The 24,746-nt window shown below is 36.9% G+C and overlaps 1 protein-coding gene across 1 annotated transcript; it reads left to right on the top strand.

Annotated features, from left to right (window-relative positions):
• Positions 1-399: 399 nt before the first annotated feature.
• On the top strand, positions 400-23,473 carry IRAK1BP1 (interleukin 1 receptor associated kinase 1 binding protein 1). Its single transcript, XM_058566745.1, has 4 exons — positions 400-1,003; positions 6,075-6,140; positions 22,262-22,392; positions 22,501-23,473. The coding sequence occupies exons 1-4, from the start codon at positions 689-691 to the stop codon at positions 22,766-22,768; spliced, it is 780 nt and encodes a 259-aa protein (XP_058422728.1). The 5' UTR covers positions 400-688; the 3' UTR covers positions 22,769-23,473.
• The last annotated feature ends 1,273 nt before the right edge of the window (positions 23,474-24,746 follow it).

Below are 24,746 nucleotides of genomic sequence, written 5' to 3'. Positions count from 1 at the left end.
AACCATTACAGGGATTTTAGAGAAAACTCAGAGTCCTGAAAATCACGCCAATGCTTTAGCTATTATTACTGTTAGCTATCTATTACTTTCTCTTTGCTTTCCATATGGCAAGCTCTTTATAACCACATCGCAAATGTGAAATGTGTTATCAACAGGGCTTTAGAGACGATGAATCGAAGAACGATTCGAAGAATCATAAACTGCTCAAGAGCAACAAACACCTCTCGCAGACCGTGGCGCTGTGGGGCCTCAAAGGGCTGTGCCGAGCGGAAAGGTGGAGTCGGAGAAGACAGGAGACCCCGCAGAGCGGCGTGAGCGCAACAGCAAACCCGCCCACTCGGCACGCGCGGCCTCCCCGAACCTCCCCCGACCTAACCAGGGCCGGGCGGGCGCGGCCGGGGGCCGTGACAAGGCGGAGCTCACTGTGACGGACGCTGCAGATCCCTAAGATTTTTGAAGGCCGCAACGGAAACGTGTTAAAAACTGTAACGAAGCGCTTAGCCCAACACCTTGTACACAGCACGCGGCAACAGCCTCGGCAAAGCGCCGCTCGCGCCCTCAAGAAGCCCCCAGACGTCCAGGCCCATCCCGGCATCCTTTGCGCCGCGCACGGGAAAGCTGCGGCACGTTTTGGCCTCTTCGGCCGCCGTCGGCCCTACGTTGCTATGGAAACGCAGTTGGCCTCACTATGTCGTTGCAACAGGCCCCTCAGTCGCGGGTGTTCGTGGAACTGGTTCCCTGGGCTGAGCGGGGCCGGGAGAACAGCCTGGTCTCGGGCGGAGAAACGCTGCCTGCTCTCCGCCGCCCCCTCCCCTCAGCACAGGGCCAAAGTGCGCCCCGCGAGGTGCACGTCAGCGGCGCCGCGGAGGTGTCTGCGAGCCCCGACCGGGCGCAGCTGGCGGTGCGAGTGAGCAGCACCAAGGAGGCGGCGGCCGAGGCCAAGAGGAGCGTCGGCCGCCGCCTGGACTACATCACGCAGAGCCTCCAGCAGCAGGGTGTGCAGGTGAGAGCTCCGCGGGGGAGGAACTTGGAGTGGGCCGCCGAAAGGGGGGCCGAGGTTCCGTCCCGGCGGGCTGCTGGAGCCGGCGTGCACGTGTGGAGGGTCTTGAGCGTAAGGGACAGCTTTGTCACGTCGCTTTTCCACGGCTCCAGGACCTGGCAGAGTGCATCTTTGGCCCATCGGTCTTCTAGATGAAAGTAATTGTTGGCTGCAGTGACTTGTAAAATAAAACAGTGCAAATTGCGTGAGTCTTTATTTGGCGATATTTGCTGCAGTGATTTTGTTTCTAACCTTGAAATGATGAACTCTTAAACTTGAAACATTAGATGTAAATGCTTGCCTAAGCAGTGTGCTAGACACTAATCATTTTTTCTTATTATTTTAATGAGGTCATATTGACTTGTGTAAATTTCAGGTGTACATTATTATATTTCTGTTTCTGTATAGATCGTGTCGTGTTCACCACCAATAGTCTAGTTTTTATCTGTCACTGTACATATGTGCTGCTTTATCCTTTTCGCCCTCTCCCCACCCCCTTCTCTTCTGGTAACCACTAATCTGTTCTCCTTATCCATGTGTTTATCTTCCATATATGAATGAAATCATACAGTATTTGTCTTTGTCTGACTTATTTCGCTTAGCATAATACCCTCCAGGTCCATCCATGTCGTCACAAATGGGATGGTTTTGTCTTTTATATGGCTGAGTAGTATTCCATTGTGTATATACACCACATCTTCTTTACCCTTTCATCCATTGATGGGCACTTGGGTTCTGTCCACTTCTTGGCTATAGTGAATAATGCTGCAGTGAACACAGGGGTGTGTAAGTCTCTTTCAACTGTTGATTTCATGTTCTTTGGATAAATAGCCAGTAGTGGGACAGCTGGATCATATGGTATTTCTATTTTTAACTTTTTGAAGAATCTCCATACTGTTTTCCATAGAGGCTGCACTGCTTTGCATCCCCATCAGCAGTGTATCAGGGTTCCCCTTTCTCCACATCCTCTCTAACATTTGTTATTTTTTGTCTTGGTGATTATAGCCATTCTGACTGGTGTGAGGTGATATCTCATTGTAGTTTTGATTTCCATTTCCCTAATAATTAGTGATGTTGAACATCTTTTCATGTGCCTGTTGGCCATCTGTGTATTTTCTTTGGAAAAATGTCTGTTCATATCCTCTGCCCATTTTTTGATTGGGTTGTTCCTTTTTGTTGTTGTTGAGATGTATGAGTTCTTTATATATTTTGGAAATTAATCCCTTGTCAGATATATGATTTGCAAATATTTTCTCCCAGTTGGTGGATTGTCTTTTCATTTTGTTGGTGGTTTCCTTTGCTGTGCAGAAGCTTTTTAGTTTGAGGTACTACTATTTGTTTATTTTTTCTTTTGTTTCCCTTGCCTGGGTAGACATGGTATTTGAAAAGATGCTGCTAAGACGGATGTAAAAGAGTGTACTGTCTATATTTTTTCTAGGAGTTTTATGGTTTCAGGTCTTACATTCAAGTCTTTTATCCATTTTGAGTTAGTTTTTGACACTAATCACTTCTCGTTTCCATTTTGCACCATGGAATTTGCAAGAGAAAAGCATCTGCTTCCTCCCAGCCACGTAAAGCTTTGCGTGGAGTGGTTCCTCAGTATTTTTCACAAACAGTAACGTGGAGGGAAAGATTGCATCCATTTTCGTTTTATACAGAGTCTCAAAAAGTTTCTCCAAATTTTTTAGTTTTAACTTAAAAAAAGTTAAGCCAGTATATTGTAGATGCCATGTATATGAAATACCTCTACTTACCAGAGATGTCCATGAAGCAAATTACTAAATAAATGTTACCTTAAGCCTACTTCTAAGAAAAGGAGAAAAAAATGAACCAGCCTTATTTAATCCACACATCAGCACTGTTAGGCAGGTTTTAATATCCGCATTTTCTAGATTTAAAAATGTTAAGTAGTGCTCTGAACTTCAGCCAGGGCGGTATTTGAACTCCTGTATTCCTGAAACCAAAATCTTGGTTGCTTCCCACCATGCCAGGCTCCAGATAGTTAGAATGAAAGAAGATTAGAAACCACAGAATGGGTCAACTATCTCAATTCCCTCATTTTACAGAGTATGACTCTAAAGGTCAGAGTTGTGATTTATCCAGAATAATACTGAGTTCATAAAAGTGCTTTGAGTCTCTTGTTAGAAATGACACAGTCCCCAAGTCTGAGTTTGAGACTGGTATTTCAGTGGCTGTTTTACAGATGAGAACTCGCGGGACCAGAGTGATTATTGGCAGGTAGCTTGCCCAAGATCACATAGCTAGGAAGTGGCAGAGTTTAGACTCCAGTCAAGAACTTTGACCTCAAAGCTCATGTTCCTAACCACTACCGTGTGTTGCTGCTTTATTGTGTTGGCAGTGGGTGATTGAGTTTTCAGGTAGGGGATGTAGCAGAGGCTATAGATAGCCCACACTTGTATCCCTTGGCACTTCACGCTTGTGTGCACACAGGCCCAGCTTCCATATGCCAACACTTGTAAATTCTTTGCCAACTTTGCCTGGCTGCAGGAATCTACTCTGCCTACAAGTGGGACAGCCAGTAGTGCCAGAGAATTAACAGCCTCTCCCCCAGCTCCAGCAGCCTTCAACTAACAGCTGAGGAGAGTAAGTAAATGTGGGCTGGAGTTTGTGACTTGCCTTCGGTGAATACAGCATGGAAAGGGAAAAATGGTAACTTTATAGTGGAGGAACCTGGCAGACACTACCTTAACAAGTGGTCAAGGTTAACATCATGAGTAATGTCATGTGGCTGTCACGTACCCCCTGATATGTTGTGACAATGAGGGCACTTCACCTCTATGGTATTTTTCCCTAAAACCCATAATCGTGGTCTGATCATGAGAAAAAAAAAACCATCAAACAAACCCACGTTGAAGGACACCCTGCAAAATACCTGACCAAAACTTTCAAGGTCCTGAAAAACAAGGGAAGACTGAGAAACTGTCATGGACCAGAGGAGACTAAGGAGACATGATGCATTAATGCCAAGTGGTGTCATGGATTGGGTCCTGGAATAGTAAAAGAACAGGAATAGAATAACTGGTGAAGTCTAAATAAAGCTTGGAGTTTAGTGAATGGTAATGTACCAGTGTTGCTTTTTCAGTTTTAACAGATGTACCATGGTAATCTAAGATGATAACATCAGAGAAATCTGAAACTGAGGTATACAGGAACTCTGTACTATCTTGGCAACTTTTCTGTAAATTTAAAATTATTCTAAGATAAAAAGTTTATTAAAAGTAGGTTACAGGGGCCAGCCTCGTGGTGTAGTGGCTAAGTGCACGCACTCTGCTGCTAGCGGCCCAGGTTCGGATCCCGGGCGCACACCGACGCACCGCTTGTCGGGCCATGCTGTGGCAGCGTCCCATATAAAGTGGAGGAAGATGGGCACAGATGTTAGCCCAGGGCCAGTCTTCCTCAGCAAAAAGAGGAGGATTGGCATGGATGTTAGCTCAGGGCTGATCTTCCTTACAAAAAAAAAAGTAGGTTACAGAACAGCATGTAGAATATAATTTCATTTATGAAAAAGTCTATACATGGATCTAGGTATGTTTATGGGCATTGATAGATGATTTAGTAAAATGTTTACTAAATTATTAACAGTATTGGGGTGGGGAGACATTATTACTTTCTTCTCCTTTTCTCTAGTATTAGATTTTCTTTAATTAGCATATATTATTTTTTATAAAAATAATAACATTGTTAAATGTAACAATAAAAGATACTTTCTTTCCAGCTACCTTTCCTAAAGTTATTCCTCTAGTAATTTTTCAGTCAGAAGTTTTATATATATTTATCATGTGAAGTAGGGAAAAAATGAAAAAAGAGACATCCAAAAAAATAGATGTGTTGATGTCATAAAAGAATATTAAATGACAGAAAAGTTTCATGTTAATCAAATGAAAAAAGCTGATTACAAGCAATATATCCAGTACTGTTTTATTTTACATTTATCTGTATTCTGAATTTCCTACAATGAGCAGGTATTACTTTTATCATAAAAAAATGCATTAATATTTTCATGACGTGACAGACATCAGAGCTGTAATTGGAAATTGAGTTCAAATTTTCAGGTTAAAGCCTTTTAGAATTTTTCTGGGTAATATAAACTGCTTGAAATTAGTTTATCTTAAAATTCAGATGCAAAATCAAATAATCAGATGCAAAATCAAAAAATTCAGATGCAAAATCAAAATAATTAAATCATTATAGAGCATAATAATATTTATATTTATTTAGCATATATTGGGAGACACAAAAACATTTATAAAATATAAATTCTGTCTGTCCCCAAGGATTAGTGTAGGCGAAGAGTTCATTTCACTAAATTTCAAAACTCTTTGAAAAGTAAATAAGAAATATCACTTTTTTACCACAATTATGAACCCTGTATTCACCCCGAGAATCAAAAAGCATTGATGTTACTTTTCTAAAAACAAACTAGCCCAGGTTCAGTATTTCAGGAAACATTTATATCCTAATCGTATAGCATCGACGTTTCCTGACTCCCTTCTCTGCATCAAGCCCTTTATGTACTACAACTTCTCATTAAATCCTCAAAACAAATTCTGTGAGTATACATGGTATTAACCTAATTTCATAAATGCAGAAAGTAAGGCTCAAAACAGTAAAGTAACTTACCCAAAGTTGCATTCTATAGGTAGTCAGTAAATTTGTATTAAATTATTTGTAAATTAAACATTTTTAAAACTCCAGCACTCCTTTAACATTTAGGATGCTTTACGTACAAATAATTATATATACCCCACCCTAAGTTCATACTTTTTGTACAAGCTAATGTAAAAATTACTACAAATGGAATGACAACTATGATGAAATTTTCAGCAAATATTTTTAGGCTTCTGAATTTATTTTATGTTACTTTTAGGAAAGTTTTAAAACATCAGGCAAACCAGTTTTTTCTGCATACTTTGTCTTTCTGATTTTAATAAGTTCAGGTTTCTACTTTATGTTTTAGGGTAATTGCATTTAGTAGCCAGACATGTAGTAATCATATTCTTGTACTTTGTTTTAGGCAGAAAATGTAACAGTGACAAAAGATTTTAGAAGAGTGGAAAATGCTTATCACCTGGAAGCAGAGGTGTGTACTTATCTTCACAAATAATTGGAAACAGCATGACTTTATGGGGACAGTTTGCATTTATTTTTATTCTTCAACTGAAATGTACAGGAGAAATGCTTCTCATGGTATTGATAAAAGATTGTGTTTCTTATAATCATTTTTGGTGTTACGTATCTGTGTGAGCTTTTAAAATAAATTTAATGAGATTTATTTAAGATAAATTGTTTTGAAATGGAATAAACATAGCAAGAGAGAAGTAACAGTTAATTGCCACCCAAGTAAAATTTTAGTAATGTTATCACCTAGTGAGCAGGAAATGCTACAGGCGAGAAATTTCTTCTCAGATTAAAAAAAAAATTAATAAAGTCATAATATAAAGGATTGAAACACTTTTCAGCATTCTTTTGTTTCACAATGCAATTTTATTGTGTTGTAGTAAGTTAAGATTTATTTAAAAATAAAAACTACTCAGCCTTTGCACAATTAAAAAGCGAAATTTTTGTACATTCAATTAATGATAACATTTAGTTCCTACAACTGCCTATACTTTTTACTTATCTTTAAAGATTTTATGATCGGGATTTTATGAAATCAGAGTGTGTTATAGTTGTAGTTAGGTTACAGGACTGCTGTCTGTTTATGATTCCAAACATCTTGGGGTATGTGCTTAGTCCTTGCTGCCTCCTTGCCACAGGGAACAAACAAGAATGGGGTTAGAGTGGAATCTTGTTTATCTGGTCAGAGAAGTTGTGTCTTTAGAGGTAGAAAATACCTCAAGAAATCACCTCGTCCTACCTTCAGGCAGATAATATATTATTTTTCTAATTTTAAAGGTGTGACTTTAGGCTCAGATTGCTTAGGCTTGGACTTCTCAAAGATCATATTACAAGAATTAGAATGGAAAGTAGAATCCTAATTTCTTCTCTTCAGATAGTAATTCCATTTTTAGTAGTTTTGTGATTTCTCCACTTAAAATTTAACTATCTCAGGGAATTTAAAATTACTGATGATGATTTTAGGGATCTATTTGGCAAAAGTTATTTTGTAGCAATGGGGACTGAAAACTACCTTTCAAACAGGATGAAGAGCAGTCTGGTAAGATTCCGTATTTTAGAGATCAGAAGCTGAGAGTTGTTCTAGCACCCCTCCAGTAGTTATCACCTGTTAGGACTTCAGGTTGTAGGGAACATGGGGAGGCTCAGGTTTCCTTAGTGAATGGGGTTTACTTGCGAGTACACCAGGAAGTAAGGAGGAAAAGAAACAGTCCCAGCAAATGCACAGCCAGGCTTCGTGGAAAACGGGAATGTTTTTCAGACTGCGTTGTTCTAGGTACTGACTCTTCAGGTGTAGAAAGTGCATTAGAACAGGTGTGTGATGATGGGTTGTAATTAGTATTTGGGTGGTGAACATGATGTAATCTATGCAGAAATAGAAGTATAGTGATATACACCTGAAATTTATAAAATGTTATAAACCAGTGTTACCACAATTTTAAAAAAAAAGTGCATTAGAGCTGCTTGCTTTGTTATAAAACATGGCTGAATGCGAACTTCACTAAATTCTGCTCCTCTTCTTTCTACTCTACTTACCTTTTTAATGTCTTGTATTCGAATTTCTTAAGAGAGAATCTAATTATATTTTGTATAAGGTTCCCTAGTAGCCAGAACTCTTATATCACATAATCCGACACATGATTGCTCTTAGGTCAGCATTAGCAGTCCGCAGAGACCAGGGTGAGAAGGTCACCAGGTACAAAGTGTGCCAACCTGTGCATAAAGAACAGTGTGGCTTCAGGGCTGTGGATGGAGTGAACACTACAACCTAATGTCTAACATGCACCAATATTCTCACAAATATGTAGAATAAGAGGTAGAACGTTACTTTTCACGTAATGTCTGAAATTTTCATCCTGAAAAGCACTTTAGAGATTCTTTATCTAACCTCCCACCTACCCTGCTGCCTTTCCTTATTTTAAAGGGAGGGATATTGAAAGTTAGAAATTATCTAAGTGACTTCTTTAAGGGTGGGTAAGTGGTTGTGTGTGTGGGGAGGGGGTTAGATTAAAACGTGGGCTTTGCTATTCCCAGATCTCTACTCTTTCCACTTCCCATGTTGTTTTCCTGTCATAATCTCAGTGTTAGGAGGGAATTTAAAAGCCTGGGATATAATAGGCATTCAGTAAATGTCTGTTGAATAGAGAAAGGAGTATAACCACTCATGCAGTTTTCCCCCTCTCTTTCCTTGCATGTCTGTCATGCGTCAGGTATTTTCCATACATTAGCTCATCTAATCTTTTTTAACTCTTCACTTTTGTTATGAAATATTTTATACATTTTATATAAAAGGCCCATTCCATTTTCAGACATGTAATCACTATAAAATTTTTTAATGTTAAACCAAAATCGACTCACTAGTACTCATCCATTATTAATAGTGTACCTCTCCAAGGACAAAACAAGGCTAATACTTCTTCCTTGAAGTGTATACTTGAAGTTCAGTATCATATTGATGCTACTTTTTTCTTCTCCAGGGGTAAGAATCCCTTTTCCTTGGCCGTTTCTTATATGACAAACTTTTTCTTTAGTTAACCAATTTCCTCCTAAAGCTTCTACAACAGTAGTGTCCTAATTGTGATCTGGCCAGTCCACATTAGAGAAAGATGATTACTTCCCTTATTCTGGAGTGCTTATTTCTAATAAGACACTTAAGACTGATCTAACTCCTCAGCACTTGCATCACATTGTTCCCTTCTGTCGAGCTTACAGTCATATCAATAATGACAACTAGAAAAGTGTCTTTCTCTCATGCTACTTGTAAATCATATTTCTCCTATCTTATACTTTGTTATTGCTGTTTCAAAATGAAGTATGGGATTTTACATTTGTGTCTGTAATATTTTATCCACTAGATTTGATTTGCATTTCTGGCCTGTTAGGATCTTTTTGGATCTTGATTTTATCAAGCACTGTTTATATTTAGTCCTACCAGCTTTATATCATCTGCTGATTTGATCAACAGTGTACCCATCTATGTAATTAACAAAACTATTGAGTAGCATTAATCAACTATGACCCTAACCATGGAGAGTGTATGTCAGTATATCCTAAGACTTGTGTAAATATCTAGATAAAATATAAACCCCCTATGCCTACAGTATTTCTCTGGTAACTTACCAACTAGGAAGTCAAGTTGTATATCATGACTTGTTCTTAATGATCTCAAATTTACATGCTTAATAGATTGGCCTTTGGATGGAAATAATTTGGCAGTAGTTCAGAAGAAATTAGAGGAAGAGTATAGAGTTGGAATTAAAGCAAAGTTAGAGTCAGATGAGTTTTCTATTTAACATCTCAGCAAGAAACTCAGTAATTAGAGTCTGAATATATGATTTCAAGGACCTACAAGATTTTAGTATTAAATTCCTGTGTCCTTATTTTGTTATTCCCCGAATGCCTTCCTGGAGGACCATTAAGATGAGAAAGCCCTGTATACTTTTCTTCAGCAACAGTTAGGAACAGGGAAGCCAGGGAAACTTAAGAGGGAAGAAGAGAATAGGTTGTGCAACACCAAAGAGAAAGAAAACACGCCAAGTGTGTGAGGCCTATACAGGGGAGCACAGTCTAAGCTGCTTTAACAAATAGACCCAAAAAACACAATGGCTTAAACAGGATATGGATTTGTCTCTCTTTTAACATCTGGAAGTACTCAGTCCAGTGATAGCAGGTCAGCTCCGCAGTCTTAATCAGAGCTTCCATCTCTGTACCTAGGTGACTCCTCCAGTTCTCACCATCACACTATATTTGTATCCCAGCCAGTGGGAAAGGAGAAAAGAAAGGGGAACATAAGCCCATTCCTTTTAAGGGCTTGACCTGTCATTGCTGCTTACATTTCTTTGGCTAGACCTCAGCCACACTTAGCTGCAAGAGAGACTTGGAAATGTAGTTAGGTGCCAATGCCCAGCTAAAACTTCTGAGTTCTATCATTAAAGAAAAAAGAAACAGGAATGGATATTGGCACCTGTGTTAGTGTGCTTGTGCCATAACGAAATACCACAGACTAGGTGGCTTAAACAACAGAAGTTTACTTTCCCACAGTTCTGGAGGCTGGGAGTCTGAGAATAGGGTGCCAGCGTGGTTGATTTCCAGTGAGAGCTTTCTTTCTGGCTTGCAAATGGCTACTCTCACTGTGTCCTTACATGGTGAGGAGAGAGCAAGCAAGCTCTCTGGTGTCTCTCTATATGGATGCTAATCCTACTGGATCACAGCCCAACCCTTATGACCGCATTTAACCTTAATTACCTCCATAAAGGCCCTAGGTCCAAATACAGTCACGTTGTGGGTTGGGGCTTCAACATACAAATTTTGGGGAGATACAAACATTCAGTCCATAACAGTACACCAATTAGGATTCTCTGTCAAACCAACCGATTCAGGGATTGACCTAGAATCTTGGTTTCATTGATACGATGACATACTGAATCATAGAGCTATTGGTCATATAGACCCATAATAAATACAGGCATACCTCGGAGATATTGCAGGTTCAGTTCCGGACCACTGCGATAAAGTGAACGTCTCAATAAAGCGAGCCATGTGAATTTTTTGGTTTCCCAGTGCATATAAAAGTTATGTTTACACTATACTATAGTCTAAGTGTGCAAAAGCATTATGTCTAAAAAAGCAATGTAAATACTTTAAGAAATACTTTGTTGCTAAAAAATGCTAATCATCATCTGAGCCTTCAGCAAGTCGTAATCTTTTTGCTGGTGGAGGGTCTTGTAAAAAACGCAGTATCTCCAAAGCAATAAAGGGAAGCACAATAAAAGGAGGTATGCCTGTAATTAGACTTAATATATCTCTATATCAACCTATATTCTAGGTTGGAAAAGGTGGGAAGTCCTACACTGCATATATGTGTCAGTGGTAGTAAAGAAGAACAAAATGTATCTGTGTCAAATTTTATATTTTATTGAAGAAATTTATGGCACCTTTAGCCCAAATTCAAGTACAAGTTTTTACTTTATTATTTTTCAGAAATGCCCAGCATGCAGCCTAGTTTTTTTCCTTATAAACATTCAGCTCTCCCATTATTTCAAATCTATTGGATAAAATACAGAATGTGAACTGTTTTGTAAGCTTATTAGTGGAATTTTTTTTATTATTTTTATTTTAAGACATCTATTAGAGTAGACATTAGAATAATTTTCAAAAATAAAGTTGACTTTCAGGACACTTGTATAGTAAGGAATTGCTTTTGTTGACACTTAGAACCTGTTATGCTCAATTACTTTAATCTGCATTCAGAGAAACCCTTTGAACGCTCAGATTTAGTTACCTTCCAGTTTCCACGAAGGCACTGTAAATCTAGCCATGTTTCATTTCATGTGAAGTTGCAAGTCCAGGACAAGTGGATCTAAGAGGCAAAGCTTCCATATTTCTACCTCCTCTGTATAACTGAGTCTTTTTCAGGAGTTGGTTATAGATTAAATATAGCAGCAAAGGAAAGAGAATTTTTCCATATTTAAACTATGCAAATACAGAGAAATATGATATTGTCTGTATTTCTTATTAGAAGCAGCCTATAGGCATTTTGGAGCTTTGAGTTTCAGCCAGGGAGAAAGGCAAACTTGGAAGCTACCCAGAGGTTAAAAACTAGCAACCTGAGTGGGGTGGTAAGGCTGATTTTGACCAACGGAAAAGTTTAGCCCATACAATGTTAAAAAAAAAAAAAACCAAAACACTGTAAGACTTCTCTTCAAAAGATAGATAAGACTTTTGTTTCTGGCTAAGATAGAGTAACATGGACCAGATTTACCTTCCCACCTGAAACAATGAAAAAATGTAGAAAATATATGAAACAGTAGTTTTCAAAAGAGAGAACATCAGGCAGTGAAGCACAGTAATCCCTGAGAAAAAGGAAACAAATGAGAGTCCTACAGTTGTCTTAGCTCACTTTCTTAAGAGAGTGTTCAGGCAGCTAGCTGCACAGGGAAGGGAACCCAGATAGAGCCTGTTAAACTCCTCGTGTTAAGGAGATGAAACTGAGAGCCCACACAAGACAGCTAGAGTTTCTAGGACAGTGAACTGGAGAATAGATAGCTGCACAGAGAGAGATCTTCAAAGAACTACAGAGGGACCCCCTGAAGTACTTAGCAAAATACTGATCAGCACATGTGTGTGAGGAAATGACCTGAGGCTAGAAAAAGAGCCACCCGAAAAGATTAGAGGGAATAGTGTGTGGGGCTCGTGCAGGGCTGAGGCAGGTATCAGCCAGACTAGAAAATCTCACGATTCCTGGGGTATGAGGTAGAGTATATAGAAGGGTCTTGCCTCATTAGGGGGGAATAATTGGCCCTAGATTGAACATTACTTTAGTCCCATAACAAATCTTAAAAGCAAACCCAAAGAGATCAGTTTCCAAGTAAATAGTAAAGTAACAGAGTTCTAGAACAGATAAAAGAATATTTTGTATTTAAAAATACAAAAATATCCAACACCCAATAAAATGAATTCACAAGGATTACCTGGCATGCAAAATAGCAGAAAAATAAGTCTCGTAATAAGGAGAAAACTCAATTCAGATCAACCCAGAACTGATACAGATGTTAGAAATAACAGACAAGATCATTAAAGTTATTGTAACCGTATATCATATGTTCAAAAGTTAAGTAGAGACATGGAAGGTATAAAAAGACCCAAATTAAACTGCTAGAGATGAAACCTACAAATGAGATAAAATGTCCCTGAAGAGTCTTAACAGCAAACGAGACATTACACAAGACAAGCGTAGTGAACTTGGAAGACGTAGCAATAACAACTATCCAAAATGAAACACAGAAAGAAAAGACATAAAAAGGGTTCAGTGAGCTGTGTGACAACTTCAAGTGGCCTAATATGCATATAATTGAAGTCCCAACGGAGAGGAGAGTGGGGGACAAGAAAAATATTTGGAGAAATAATGGCCAAAAAATTTCCAAACTTGATGACAGTTATAAACCCACAAATCCAAGAAGTTCCACTAACCCTAAGCACAAGAAATATGAAAACTATACCAATGCATATTATAATCAGATTGCTCAAAACCAGTGCTAAATCTTAAAGGCCATAGAAAAAGAGACCTATTATGTACAAAGGAACAAAAATAAGACAACAGATTTCTCTTTGAAAATAATACAAGCAAGAAGGCAGGTGGAGCAACGTTTTTAAAGTACTAAAAGAAAAAGAATTACCACCCTGTATCCAGCAAAAATATGCTCAAAATCAAAGGCCAATTAAAGACTTTCTCAGAAAGCTGAAAGAATTCATTACCTATAGACGTGCACTACAGGAAATGTTAAATGAAGTTGTTTAAGGCAGAAGGAAGTGATACCAGAAAGGAATAGAAATCTACATAAAGAAATGAAGAATGCTGAAAATGGTAACTACATAGATAAATGTATGATATTTTTCTTATATGATCTCCATATCTCTACATCTATATAAAAGATAATTGACTTGGGCCAGCCCCGTGGCTTAGCGGTTAAGTGCGCGCGCTCTGCTGCTGGTGGCCCGGGTTCGGATCCCGGGCGCGCCGATGCACCACTTCTCCGGCCATGCTGAGGCCACATTCCACATACAGCAACTAGAAGGATGTGCAACTGTGACATACAATTATCTACTGGGGCTTTGGGGGAAAAATAAATAAATAAATAAAATTTTTTTAAAAAATGATAATTGACTATTTGAACAAAAATGATAATGAACTGTAGGAATTATAAGTAAAAGTAAAACGTATAACAGCATAGCATTAAGGTCAAGAAGGGAGAAACAGAAGTACAATATTGTAAGGCTGTTATATGTAAAATGGTATATCTCTTGAAGGTAGATTGAGATAAATCAAACATGTATATTATAAACCCTAAAGCAAACACTAAAATAACAACAACAACAAAGAGTTACAGCAAATAAGCCAAAGAAGGATATCAAATAGAATAATGAAAATATACTCAATCAAAAAAAGGGCAGAAAATAAGGAAAAAGGGAACAAAGAAAATATGAGACAAATAGAAAATAGCAAAATCAGAAGTTTAAACCTAACCATATCAATAAATCACATTAAATATAAATGTTATAAATACCTCCATTAAAAGGCAGATATTTCAGATTGTATATAAAAGCAAATCTTACCTATAAGCTGCCTGCAACAAGCATACTTTAAATACAAAGACACCAATTGGTTAAAAGTAATTGGAGACTTGCAGTTTCCTATCCTGCCTGTAAAGAGCTTGGAAGACACCACTGCATCCCAACAACAAGTAAAAAACTGAACAAACTGAAAAATCAACAGCTCTTCTAGGATCCATGAGGGAGGTGAGGATACAGGGCAAACCACTGCTCGAGAATTGGAGAGACAGGCAAATGCAGTGAGTCACAGCTTACCAGAGCAGAAACACAGCAGAAACCACCTCTGGAACCAATGCCTGGGTAGGAACATCTGAACTATAATCGGCAAATTCCTGGAGGCTCAGTGTGGACAACTCAGAATTAAAACTCTAGGTGACCCAGTCATAGAGGAGAACTCACAGTTTAGTGAGATTTACCTCCATGAACTCGACCAGGTTCTCACAGTGAATTTGGAGAAAACTTCCCTGGTGTGTCCAGCAGAGTGAGGGGAAAAGGAACCATTTTGAAATATGCCATAGCACACTGTTCTTCTTAACAAGGTCTGCCCTTAGGAGAAACTACTTAACCAGAGCCTAACCTGCTGGTATATTAGCAGAGCCCAACTGAGCTGAGGGAAGGGAAATACCCCACTCCAGACCACTCTAGCCATTCTCTCCTACCTAAGGGAGGAGAAAAAAAAATTAGAAATACTTGTGAAATTCACAGTCTGGAGGCATTGGCTTACTAAAAAACTGAGTCCGAATCATAGGACAGTAGACCACTTCCTCTCCCTTCACACCTCACCAGCATGTTACTTAAGGCCTATTTATAGCATTTCCTTTTACCCAACACATCATGTCCAGCTATCACTAAAAAAAATCACAAGGCATACAAAAAGTTAAAAAATAGCATTTGAAGAGACAGAGCAAGCATCAGAAATAGACATGACAAGGATGTTGGAATTATCAGACTGAGAATTTAAAACAATTATGATTAATATGCTAAGGGCTCTAATAGATAAAGTAGACAGCATGCAAGAACAGACAGGCAATGTAAGCAGAGAGATTGAAATCCTAAGGAGGAACCAAAAAGAAATGCTAGAGATCAAAAACACTGTAACAGAAATAAAGAGTGCCTCTAATGAGATGAGTTTATTAGTAGACTGGACACATGAGGAAAGAATCTCTGGGCTTGAGGTTATCTTGATAGAAACTTCAAAAACTGAAAAGCAAAGAGAACAAAAACTGAAAAAAAAAAAAAAGGAACAGAATATCCAAGGAGTGGGACAAACTACAGTTAGAAACAGTAATGGGAATACCAGAAGGAGAAGAAAGAGAGAAAGAAACAGAAGGAATGTTTGAAACAATAATGACTGAGAATTTCCCCAAATTAATATCAGACACCAATCCACAGATCCAGGACTCTCAGAGAACACCAAGCAGGATAAATGCCAAAAAAAACTACAGCTGGGCATATTATTTTCAAACTACAGAAAATCAAAGATAAAGAAAAAATCCTGAAAGAAGCCAGAGGAAAACAACACCTTACCTATAGAGGAAGAAAGATAAGAATTACATCTGACTTCTCAGAAACCATGCAAGCAAGAGAGTGGACTGAAATATTTAAAATGTTGAGAGAAAAAAACAAAGACAAAAAAACCCAACCTAGAATTCTCTACACCATGAAATTATCCTTCAAAAGTGAAGGAAAAGTAAAGACTTTCTTAGACAAATAAAAATTGAGGGAATTTGTTACCATTAGGCCTGTCTTGCAACAAATGTTAAAAGAAGTTCTTTAGAGAGACAGAAAACAATATAGACCAGAAATTTGGATCTATGTAAAAGGAAGAGCATCAAAGAAGGAATAAGTAAAGGTAAATAAAAACACTTATTTTTCTTATTCTTAATCTAACACATAACATTTTGTTCAAAATAATAGCAACAGTGTATTCAATATATACTTATGTATGCTAATATATAAATGAAATGAATGACAGTAATGACTCAAGAGATGGGAGGGAGGAATTAGGATTATTTTGTTATAAGGTACTCACACTGCTCGTGAAGTGATACAGTGTTACTTAAAAGTGGGCTTGGATTAGTTATAAAGGTATATTGCAAACTTAGGGCAACCACTAAAATAGTTAAAAAAAAAAAAGACATATAACTGATATGCTAAAAGACATATAACTGATATGCTAAGAAAGGAGAGAAAAGGGAATCAAAATGGTCAATTAAAATCACCAAATCAAAAGAGTGGAGGACAGGACTAGGAAAAAAACAACAAGGGCAACAAATGGAAAACAGTAAAGAATATGGTGGATATTAATCCAGCTATATCAGTAACACTTTGAACATCAGTAGTCTAAATGCACCAATTAAAGGAGATTGTCAGAGTGGATCAGAAAACATGACCCAACTGTATGTTGTCTACTAGAAACCACTTTAAATATAAAGACATGTATAGATTAAAAGTAAATGCATGGAGAAAAATATACCATGGTAACATTAATCAAAAGAAAGCAAGAGTCACTGTATTAATATCAGACAGAGCAGACTTCATAGCAAGGAAAGTTATCAGGGATAAAGACATTACATAATAATAAAGGGGCAATTCTCCAAGAGACATAACAATCCTTAACATGTATGCCCCTAACAACAGAGCATCAAACTACATGAGGCAAAAACTAATAGAACTGCAAGGAGAAATAGATTAATCCACTATCATAGTTGGAGACTCCAGCCCCCTCTATCAGAAATGGACAGATCCAGCAGGAAGAAAATCAGTAAGGACATAGTTGAACTCAAAATAAATACCATCAATAGACTGAATATAATGGACATCTATAGACTACTTCCTCCAAAAACAGCAGAATCTTTCTCAAGCTCCCAAGGAACATTCACCAAGACAGAACACAATCTAGGCCAAAACATCTACTGTAATAAATTTAAAAGGATACAGAAATCATACAATGTCGGCTCTCAGACCACAATGGAATTAAACTAGAAATCACTACCAGATAATTGGAAAATCTCAAAACACATGGAGATTAAACAACACACTTCTAACTAACACATGGGTCAAAGAGGAAATCTCAAGGAGAAATTTTAAAATATTTAGAACTAAATGAAAACACAGTTTATCAAATTTTGTGGGATGCAGTGAAAGCAATACTTAAAAATTTTAGCACTGAATGCATATATTAAAAAGAAGAAAAATCTAAAATCAGTAATCTAAGTTTCCACCATAGGAAACTAGAAAAAGAAGAGCAAATTAAATCCAAAGTAAGCAGAAGAAAATAAATAATAAGAATTAGAGCAAAAATCAATGAAACCAAAAGCTAGTTCTTTGAAAAGATCAATGAAATCAATAAGCTTCTAGCCAAGCTAAATAAGAAAGAAAAAAAAGACAGAAGACAAACTACTAATATTAGAACTGAAAAAGGCAACATCACTACAGATCCTGTGGAAATTTTTACAGGATAAGAAAACTACAGACCAATATTATCCTCAACAAAATATTATTTCCCATATACCAGCAATGAACAAGTAGAATTTGAAATTAAAAACACAATTTTCCATAGCACCCACATGAAATACTTAGGTATAAATCTAACAACATATGTACAAGATCTATATGAAGAAAACTACAAGACTGATGAACAAAATCAAAGAAGAACTAAATAAATGGAGAGATATTCCATGTTCATGGATAGGAAGACTCACTATTGTCAAAATGTCAGTTCTTCTCAACTAGATCTATAGATCAAATGCAATCCCAGTTGAAATCCAAGCAAGTTATTTTGGGGATATCAGTAAATGATTCAGGTTTATATGGAGAGGCAAAAGACCCAGAATAGCCAACATAATATTGAAGAAGAACAAAGCTGGAGGATTGACACTACCTGACCTCAAGACTTACTACACTGTCTTGATTATTGTAGTTATATAGTATTATTTGAAAAATATACAAATCAGTGGAGCAGAATGGAGAGGCAAGAAATAGACTCCTGTGTGGTCAACTGATCTTTGAGAAAGGAGCAGAGGCAGTATGGTGGGGCAAAGGTAGTCTTTTCAACAACTGGTGCTAGAACAACTGGACATCCATATTGAAAAAAAAATGAATCTAGATAAGACCTTACACTCTTCAAAAAATTAACTCAAAATGCATCATAGACCTAAAGGTAAAGCACAAAACTATAAAATTCGTAGAAGATGACATAGGAGAAAACCTAGATGACCTTGAGTATCATGATGACTTTTTAGATACAACACCAAAGGCATAATCCATGAGAGAAATAATTGGTAAGCTGGACTTCATTATGATTAAAAACTTCTGCTCTGTGAAAGACAATGTCAGGAGAATAAGACAAGCCACAGACTGGGAGAAAATATTTGCAAAACATTTATTTTAAAGGACTGTTATCGAAAATATGTAAAGAACTCTTAAAATTCAACAATAAGAAAACAACTCAATTTAAAAATGAGCCAAAGACCTCATCAGACACCTCACTAAAGAAGATATATAGATGGCAAGAAAGCGTATGAAAACATGTTCCACATCATATGTCATTAGGCAAATGCAAATTAAAACAATGAGATGCCACTGCATACCTAGTAGAATGATCAAAATCTGAAACACTGACAACACCAAATGCTGGTGAGGATGTGGAACAACAGGAAGTCTCATTCATTCCTGGTGGGAATGCAAAATGATACAGCCATTTTGGAAGACAAAATTTCTTATATAAACATACTCTACTATATGATACAGCAGTCACACTCCTTGGTATTTACCCAAAGGAGTTGAAAGTTTATGTTCACATAGAAACCTGCACATGGATATTTATAGTGGCTCTATTCATAATTGCAAAATTTGGGAGCAATCAAGATGTCCTTCAGTAGGTGAATGGATAAATAAACTGTGGTACATCCGGGAAATGGAATATAGTTCAGCACTAAAAAGAAGCGAGCTATCAAGCCATGAAAACAGGGAGGAACCTTAAATGCCTATTACTAAGTGAAAGAAGCCAATCTGAAAAGGCTACACACTGTATGATTCCAATTATATAACTTTCTGGGAAAGGCAAAACTGTGGAGACAGTAAAAGGATCATTGGTTGCCAGGGGTCAGGGGAAGGGTGGGGTGAATAGGGGGAGCACAGAGGAATTTCAAGGCAGTGAAAATACTCTGTGTGATACTGCATGATAGATACATGTCATTATACATTTGTCCAAACCCATTGAATATAAAACACCAAGAGTGAACCCTGATGTAAACTGTGGTCTTCGGGTCATTATGATGTGTCAGTGTAGGTTCATATATGGGAACAAATGTACCATTCTGGTGGGCAATGTTGATTATGGTAAGACGGGGCCTATGCATGTGTAGAGGCAGGAGGTATATGGGAAATCTGTATCTTCCTCTCAGTATTGCTGTGTGCCTAAAACTTCTCTAAAAAATAACGTTTTAAAAAAACGAACAACAATAGATTAGTAATTTGCAGGGGCTGGAATGGGGGGAGCACAAGGAAATTCTGGGAGGTTGACGGGACTGATCATAATAGTCCCCACATGACTGAATGCATCTGTCAAAATTCATAGAACATATACTAAAAAGAGTGTATTTTACTATATGTAAGTTATACCTTAATAAACCTGACTTTCACAACAGCAGACTACATATTCCTTTCAAGCGCACACAGAACATTTGCCAAGGTAGACTATATTCTGGGTCATAAAACAAGTCTTGATAAATTTAAAAGTATTTGAATCATACAAAGTAAGTTCTCTGACCACCGTATAATTAAATTGGAAACCAATAACAGAAATATCTCAGGAAAATCCCCCAAATATTTGGAGTTTAAATAACATGCTTCTCAATAACCCATGGGTCAAAGGAAAAATTGAAAGAGAAATTAGAAAGTGCATAAATTTAAGGGAGAAATAATGCCAATTCTATACAGACTTCTCCAGAAAATGAAAAGGAGGGAATACTTCCCAATTCATTATTTGGGGCCAGAAGATAACAAAACCAGGGACAAAAGCATTACAAGCAAAGAAAACTACAAACCAATGTCCATCATAAACATATGTGCAAAAATTATAAAAAAATTTTAGCAAATCAAATCCAGTGATATATAAAACAGATAATACATAATGACCAAGTATGGTTCATCCTGGGAATGAAAGGTTGGTTTAACATTCAAAAATTGGTTCAATCTAATTTACCATATCAACAAAGTTAAAAAGAAATACCATATGATCATCTCGGTAGATGCAGAAAAAACACTGAACAAATTCCAGCATCCATTCCTAATAAAAATTCTCAATAAACTAGGAATAGTAGGGAACTTCCTCAAACCGAGAAAGGGAATCTTATGAAAATTCTACAGCTGACATCATACTTAGCCAGCCCTGGTGGTCTAGTGGTTAAGATTTGGTGCTCTCACCACTGAGGCCCTGCTGTGTGTTGCTGTGATGCTGAAAGCTATGCCACCAGTATTTCAAATACCAGCAGGGTCACCCATGGTGGACAGGTTTTAGTGGAGCTTCCAGACTAATACAGACTAGGAAGAAGGACCTGGCCACCCACTTCCAAAAAAATTGGCCATGAAAACCCTATGAATAGTTACCGAGCATTGTCTGATATAGCACCCGAAGGTGAGAGGATGGTGCAAAAAAACCAAGCAGTGTTCTGCTCTGCCGTGCACAGGGTCTCTAGGAGTTGGAATCCACTCAGTGGCACTCACAACAACATACTTCATGGTGAAACACTGAATGTGTTGTGCCTAAGATCAGGAACAAGACAAAGACATCAACTCGTACGACTTCTTTTCAACATTGTACTTTAAGTTCTAGCCAGTGCAGTCAGGCAAGAAAAAGAAATAAAAGGCATCCAGACTGGACAGTAAGAAGTAAAATTGTCCTTATTCGTGGGCAACATGACCGTCTATGTAGAAAATCTGACAGAACCTACAAAAAAGCTATTAGAACTAATAAGCATCAAAAATATAAAATACCTAGGGATAAATGTGATTTTAAAAATGCAAAAGACCTGTATGCTGAAAAATACAAAACATTGCTAAGAGAAATTAAAGAAGACCTAAATAAATGGAGAAACATACCTTGTTCGTGATTTGGAAGACTCAATATCATTAAGAAATCAATTCTTCCTTAGTTGATCTATATATAGATTTATTGCAATCCCAAAGTCCCAGTCAGTTTTAAAAACAGAAATTGACAAACTGATTATAAAATACATTATTTACTTAGTATTGAAACCAGGCCTTCCCTGGCTAACATTTACTATTAAAGGCAAGGCTCTGCATGGCATAGGATGACTCAGGAGGTCACCTCACGTCTCTTGCTCTTTGCTGCTCGAGCCTACTCCAGTACCTTTTGTGTCACGTGTTGAGCCTCAGTAAAGTTTCTTTAGAAGAAAAGGGTTAGTCTGCTTCCATAAAAAGTTTTAAGACTACAGTTTTCAAGTATTGCTGAATATAAGAACTGCTTTCACGTATTTAAAGGCAAAGGTCTTAGTGAAATAGATGAGCTTCCACATTTAGATCTGAAAATAACTGTTGGAAGAAGAAACATACCTCAATGACAGCAGTGAAGTATGATGTAATTACTGCTAATCAGAAAGCTAACGGCATAGATTCAACTAAGGAGTCATGAAAAACTTATCAGGGTTAGAATTTAGCCAAATAATAAAGTTGAAGGGGAAGCCCTCCAATTCTCTTTCGTAAAAAGTCCGTGACTGGTTTAAAATGAATTCTAAAATATTTGTGTTAATATTATATAAATTACAATATTCATAAGCAAAAATAAATTTAATAATAATTTATTTGTAAGTATTAAGTAGGCTTTTCTTATCTGTTACATACTAGAAAATGACCTCATTGTAATCAGGCTTTACTTTTTTATTCACATTTAGAGAAAATTTTGAAATAATGCATCAGGTATGAAAATAATTTCAAGTGTCATTTCATTTACAGGTCTGCGTTACATTTACTGAATTTGGAAAAATGCAAAATATTTGTAACTTTCTTGTTGAAAAGCTAGATAGCTCTGTTGTCATCAGCCAACCCCAGTTCTATCATACTCCAGGTTCTGTTGAGAATCTTCGGTAAGTTAAGCACATCTTTAACACTAAATTATCAATTAATTAAACAAAACTATTCAGTGCTACAGTTCATTGAATGTCATATTAATAATCTCTGCATTAATTCCTAAGACGGCAAGCCTGTCTTGTTGCTGTTGAGAATGCATGGCGCAAAGCTCAAGAAGTCTGTAACCTTGTTGGCCAAACTCTAGGAAAACCTTTATTAATCAAAGAAGAAGAAACCAAAGAATGGGAAGGCCAAATAGATGATCACCAGCCATCCAGACTCTCAAGTTCATCAACTGTACAAGAAAAAATCAAATGTGCAACAATATATGCTGCTTCAAAAGTATTTATAACTTTTGAAGTAAAGGGGAAAGAGAAGAAAAAAAAACTTTGAAATTCCAACTAAAATATATTGTTTGTGTCTTTTTGTCTATTTTTATACTTTTTATAATGTTTCCTTTTGTCCTGAATATATATATATATTGTATAGTGTATAAAGTGTTTCTCCCCAAAATCTGTCAGTCCTTGAATACAGTCCCACAGAATACTTATGTTACTTTCTATTTTTAAAAACTTACTATGGGAAATACTCTTTGGAAATAAATGTGTTATATGTGCACACTTGTATACTGACAATTCATATAAGGGCATGTGTAAGTAATTTTTACATTTCTAACTACAGGAAGAAATATTGACCGTTATTAGCATGATTCTTAACATTAATAGAAAGAATGATGAGTAATACATAATTTTTGATAAAAGGGTAATGAGGTATACTAGGAAAATATTTTGATGCCAGAAATAAAAGACAATATATGGACCAGATCCTCCTTACCCAGGGTCCCTTTCATTATACCAGCACTCTCCGATACAAATATAATGCAAGCCACAAAATTCCCTTGTAGACACATTTAAAAAAAGTAAAAAATAAAAAAAGATAGAGTTGAAACTAATTTTAATACTTTATTTAACCCAGTATATCTAAAATATTATTTCAGCATGTAATAAATATTTTTTAAATAATTATTGGATGTTTTATATTCTTTTTTTACTAAGTCTTCAAAATCCAGTGTGTATTTTATATTACAGCACATTTCAATTCAGATGCTAAATTTTCATCAGAAATACTTGATCTGTATTTAAGTTTCCTAATATGTAGTTTGAAAAAATAGATTCACACACCCAAGTTGTTCCAAACATGCTTAAAAGATCTAGTAACTGGATCAAATATCAGTTTTTAAATTAAAATTTAAAAATTCAGTTCCTCACTACCCACATTTCAAGTACTCAAAAGCCATAAGTGGCCAATGGCTACCGTGTTGGACAGTGCAGGGTTATACACTGAGATAATATGAGGCTCTTTGAGATGTAACAGCAAGCATATGTCATTGCTGTTGCATTACACATTATCTACAAGTGATCGTAAGCCAGGTCTGTTATGCAGCACAGGCTTTCCATTCCCTACCATGCAGCTAGGTCCTAGGGTTTTCCCTGTGATATATCTGTATACTCATATACCAATATTTCTTTCTTACAACATACTCCAGTATGTAGTTTCCATCCTCGCCCACTTTAAGTGGCATTGAAACCATTTTATCCATCTGTTCTGTAGTGTCCTTGGTAGGGAGGATGTGTGAAAGCTAAAAAGAAAAGCTTTAGAATCTGACACTGCTATGTTCAAATCCTGACTCTACTACTAGAATGTAAGCTCCTTTGGAATGAGATCTTGTGTGTCTGGTTCATAGCTGCATTCTCAGACCCAACATAGTGTCAGAGCCAACACAGAGTAGGCTCTCAAATCACTGCTGAGCAGATTTACCAGTTGTGTAAACTTGGTAAGGCGCTTTAATCTCTTTAAGCCTCTTTCTTCACCAATGAAATGAGGCTAGTAATTCTTACTTTGCAGTGTTACTATGAGGATGAAAGTTGATAAATAAAAGACCCTGAGAATAATGCCTAGCAATAGCAGTCACTCAGTAAATGGTGGCCATTATATCAACTGCATTCTTTGATTATTGTCAACCCAATTAAAAAGTTGGCTTTTCCAAATACTCCATTAAGATGAATTTTTAAATAGTCATGTTAAAAGTAAAGTTAGCAGAAAACAAGTTTAAGGTATTTTGAATTTTTATTTCCAAAAAAAGTTAAGTTATATCTTAGCTTTTATTTATCCAATTAGGTAGAAAAGTACAATTGGGACTGCACATCAAGAAAAAAATTGTTCATGCTCAATAAAAATGTAATCATGTGCATAGATTTTTCTTAGCCATGGCTTCATTATATTGTTGGTTCCATCATATTTGGTAGAGAAGGTTTTCAACTTAGCATGAAATACCTAAAAACAAATTTTAAGTTAGCAAACACTTTTTAGA

The sequence above is a fragment of the Diceros bicornis genome, chromosome 23 (genome assembly GCF_020826845.1).
Source record: "Diceros bicornis minor isolate mBicDic1 chromosome 23, mDicBic1.mat.cur, whole genome shotgun sequence".
Lineage (NCBI taxonomy): Eukaryota > Metazoa > Chordata > Mammalia > Perissodactyla > Rhinocerotidae > Diceros > Diceros bicornis.
The sequence above is the reverse complement of the archived record's forward strand: the minus strand, read 5'-3'. Positions and strand labels throughout refer to the sequence as shown.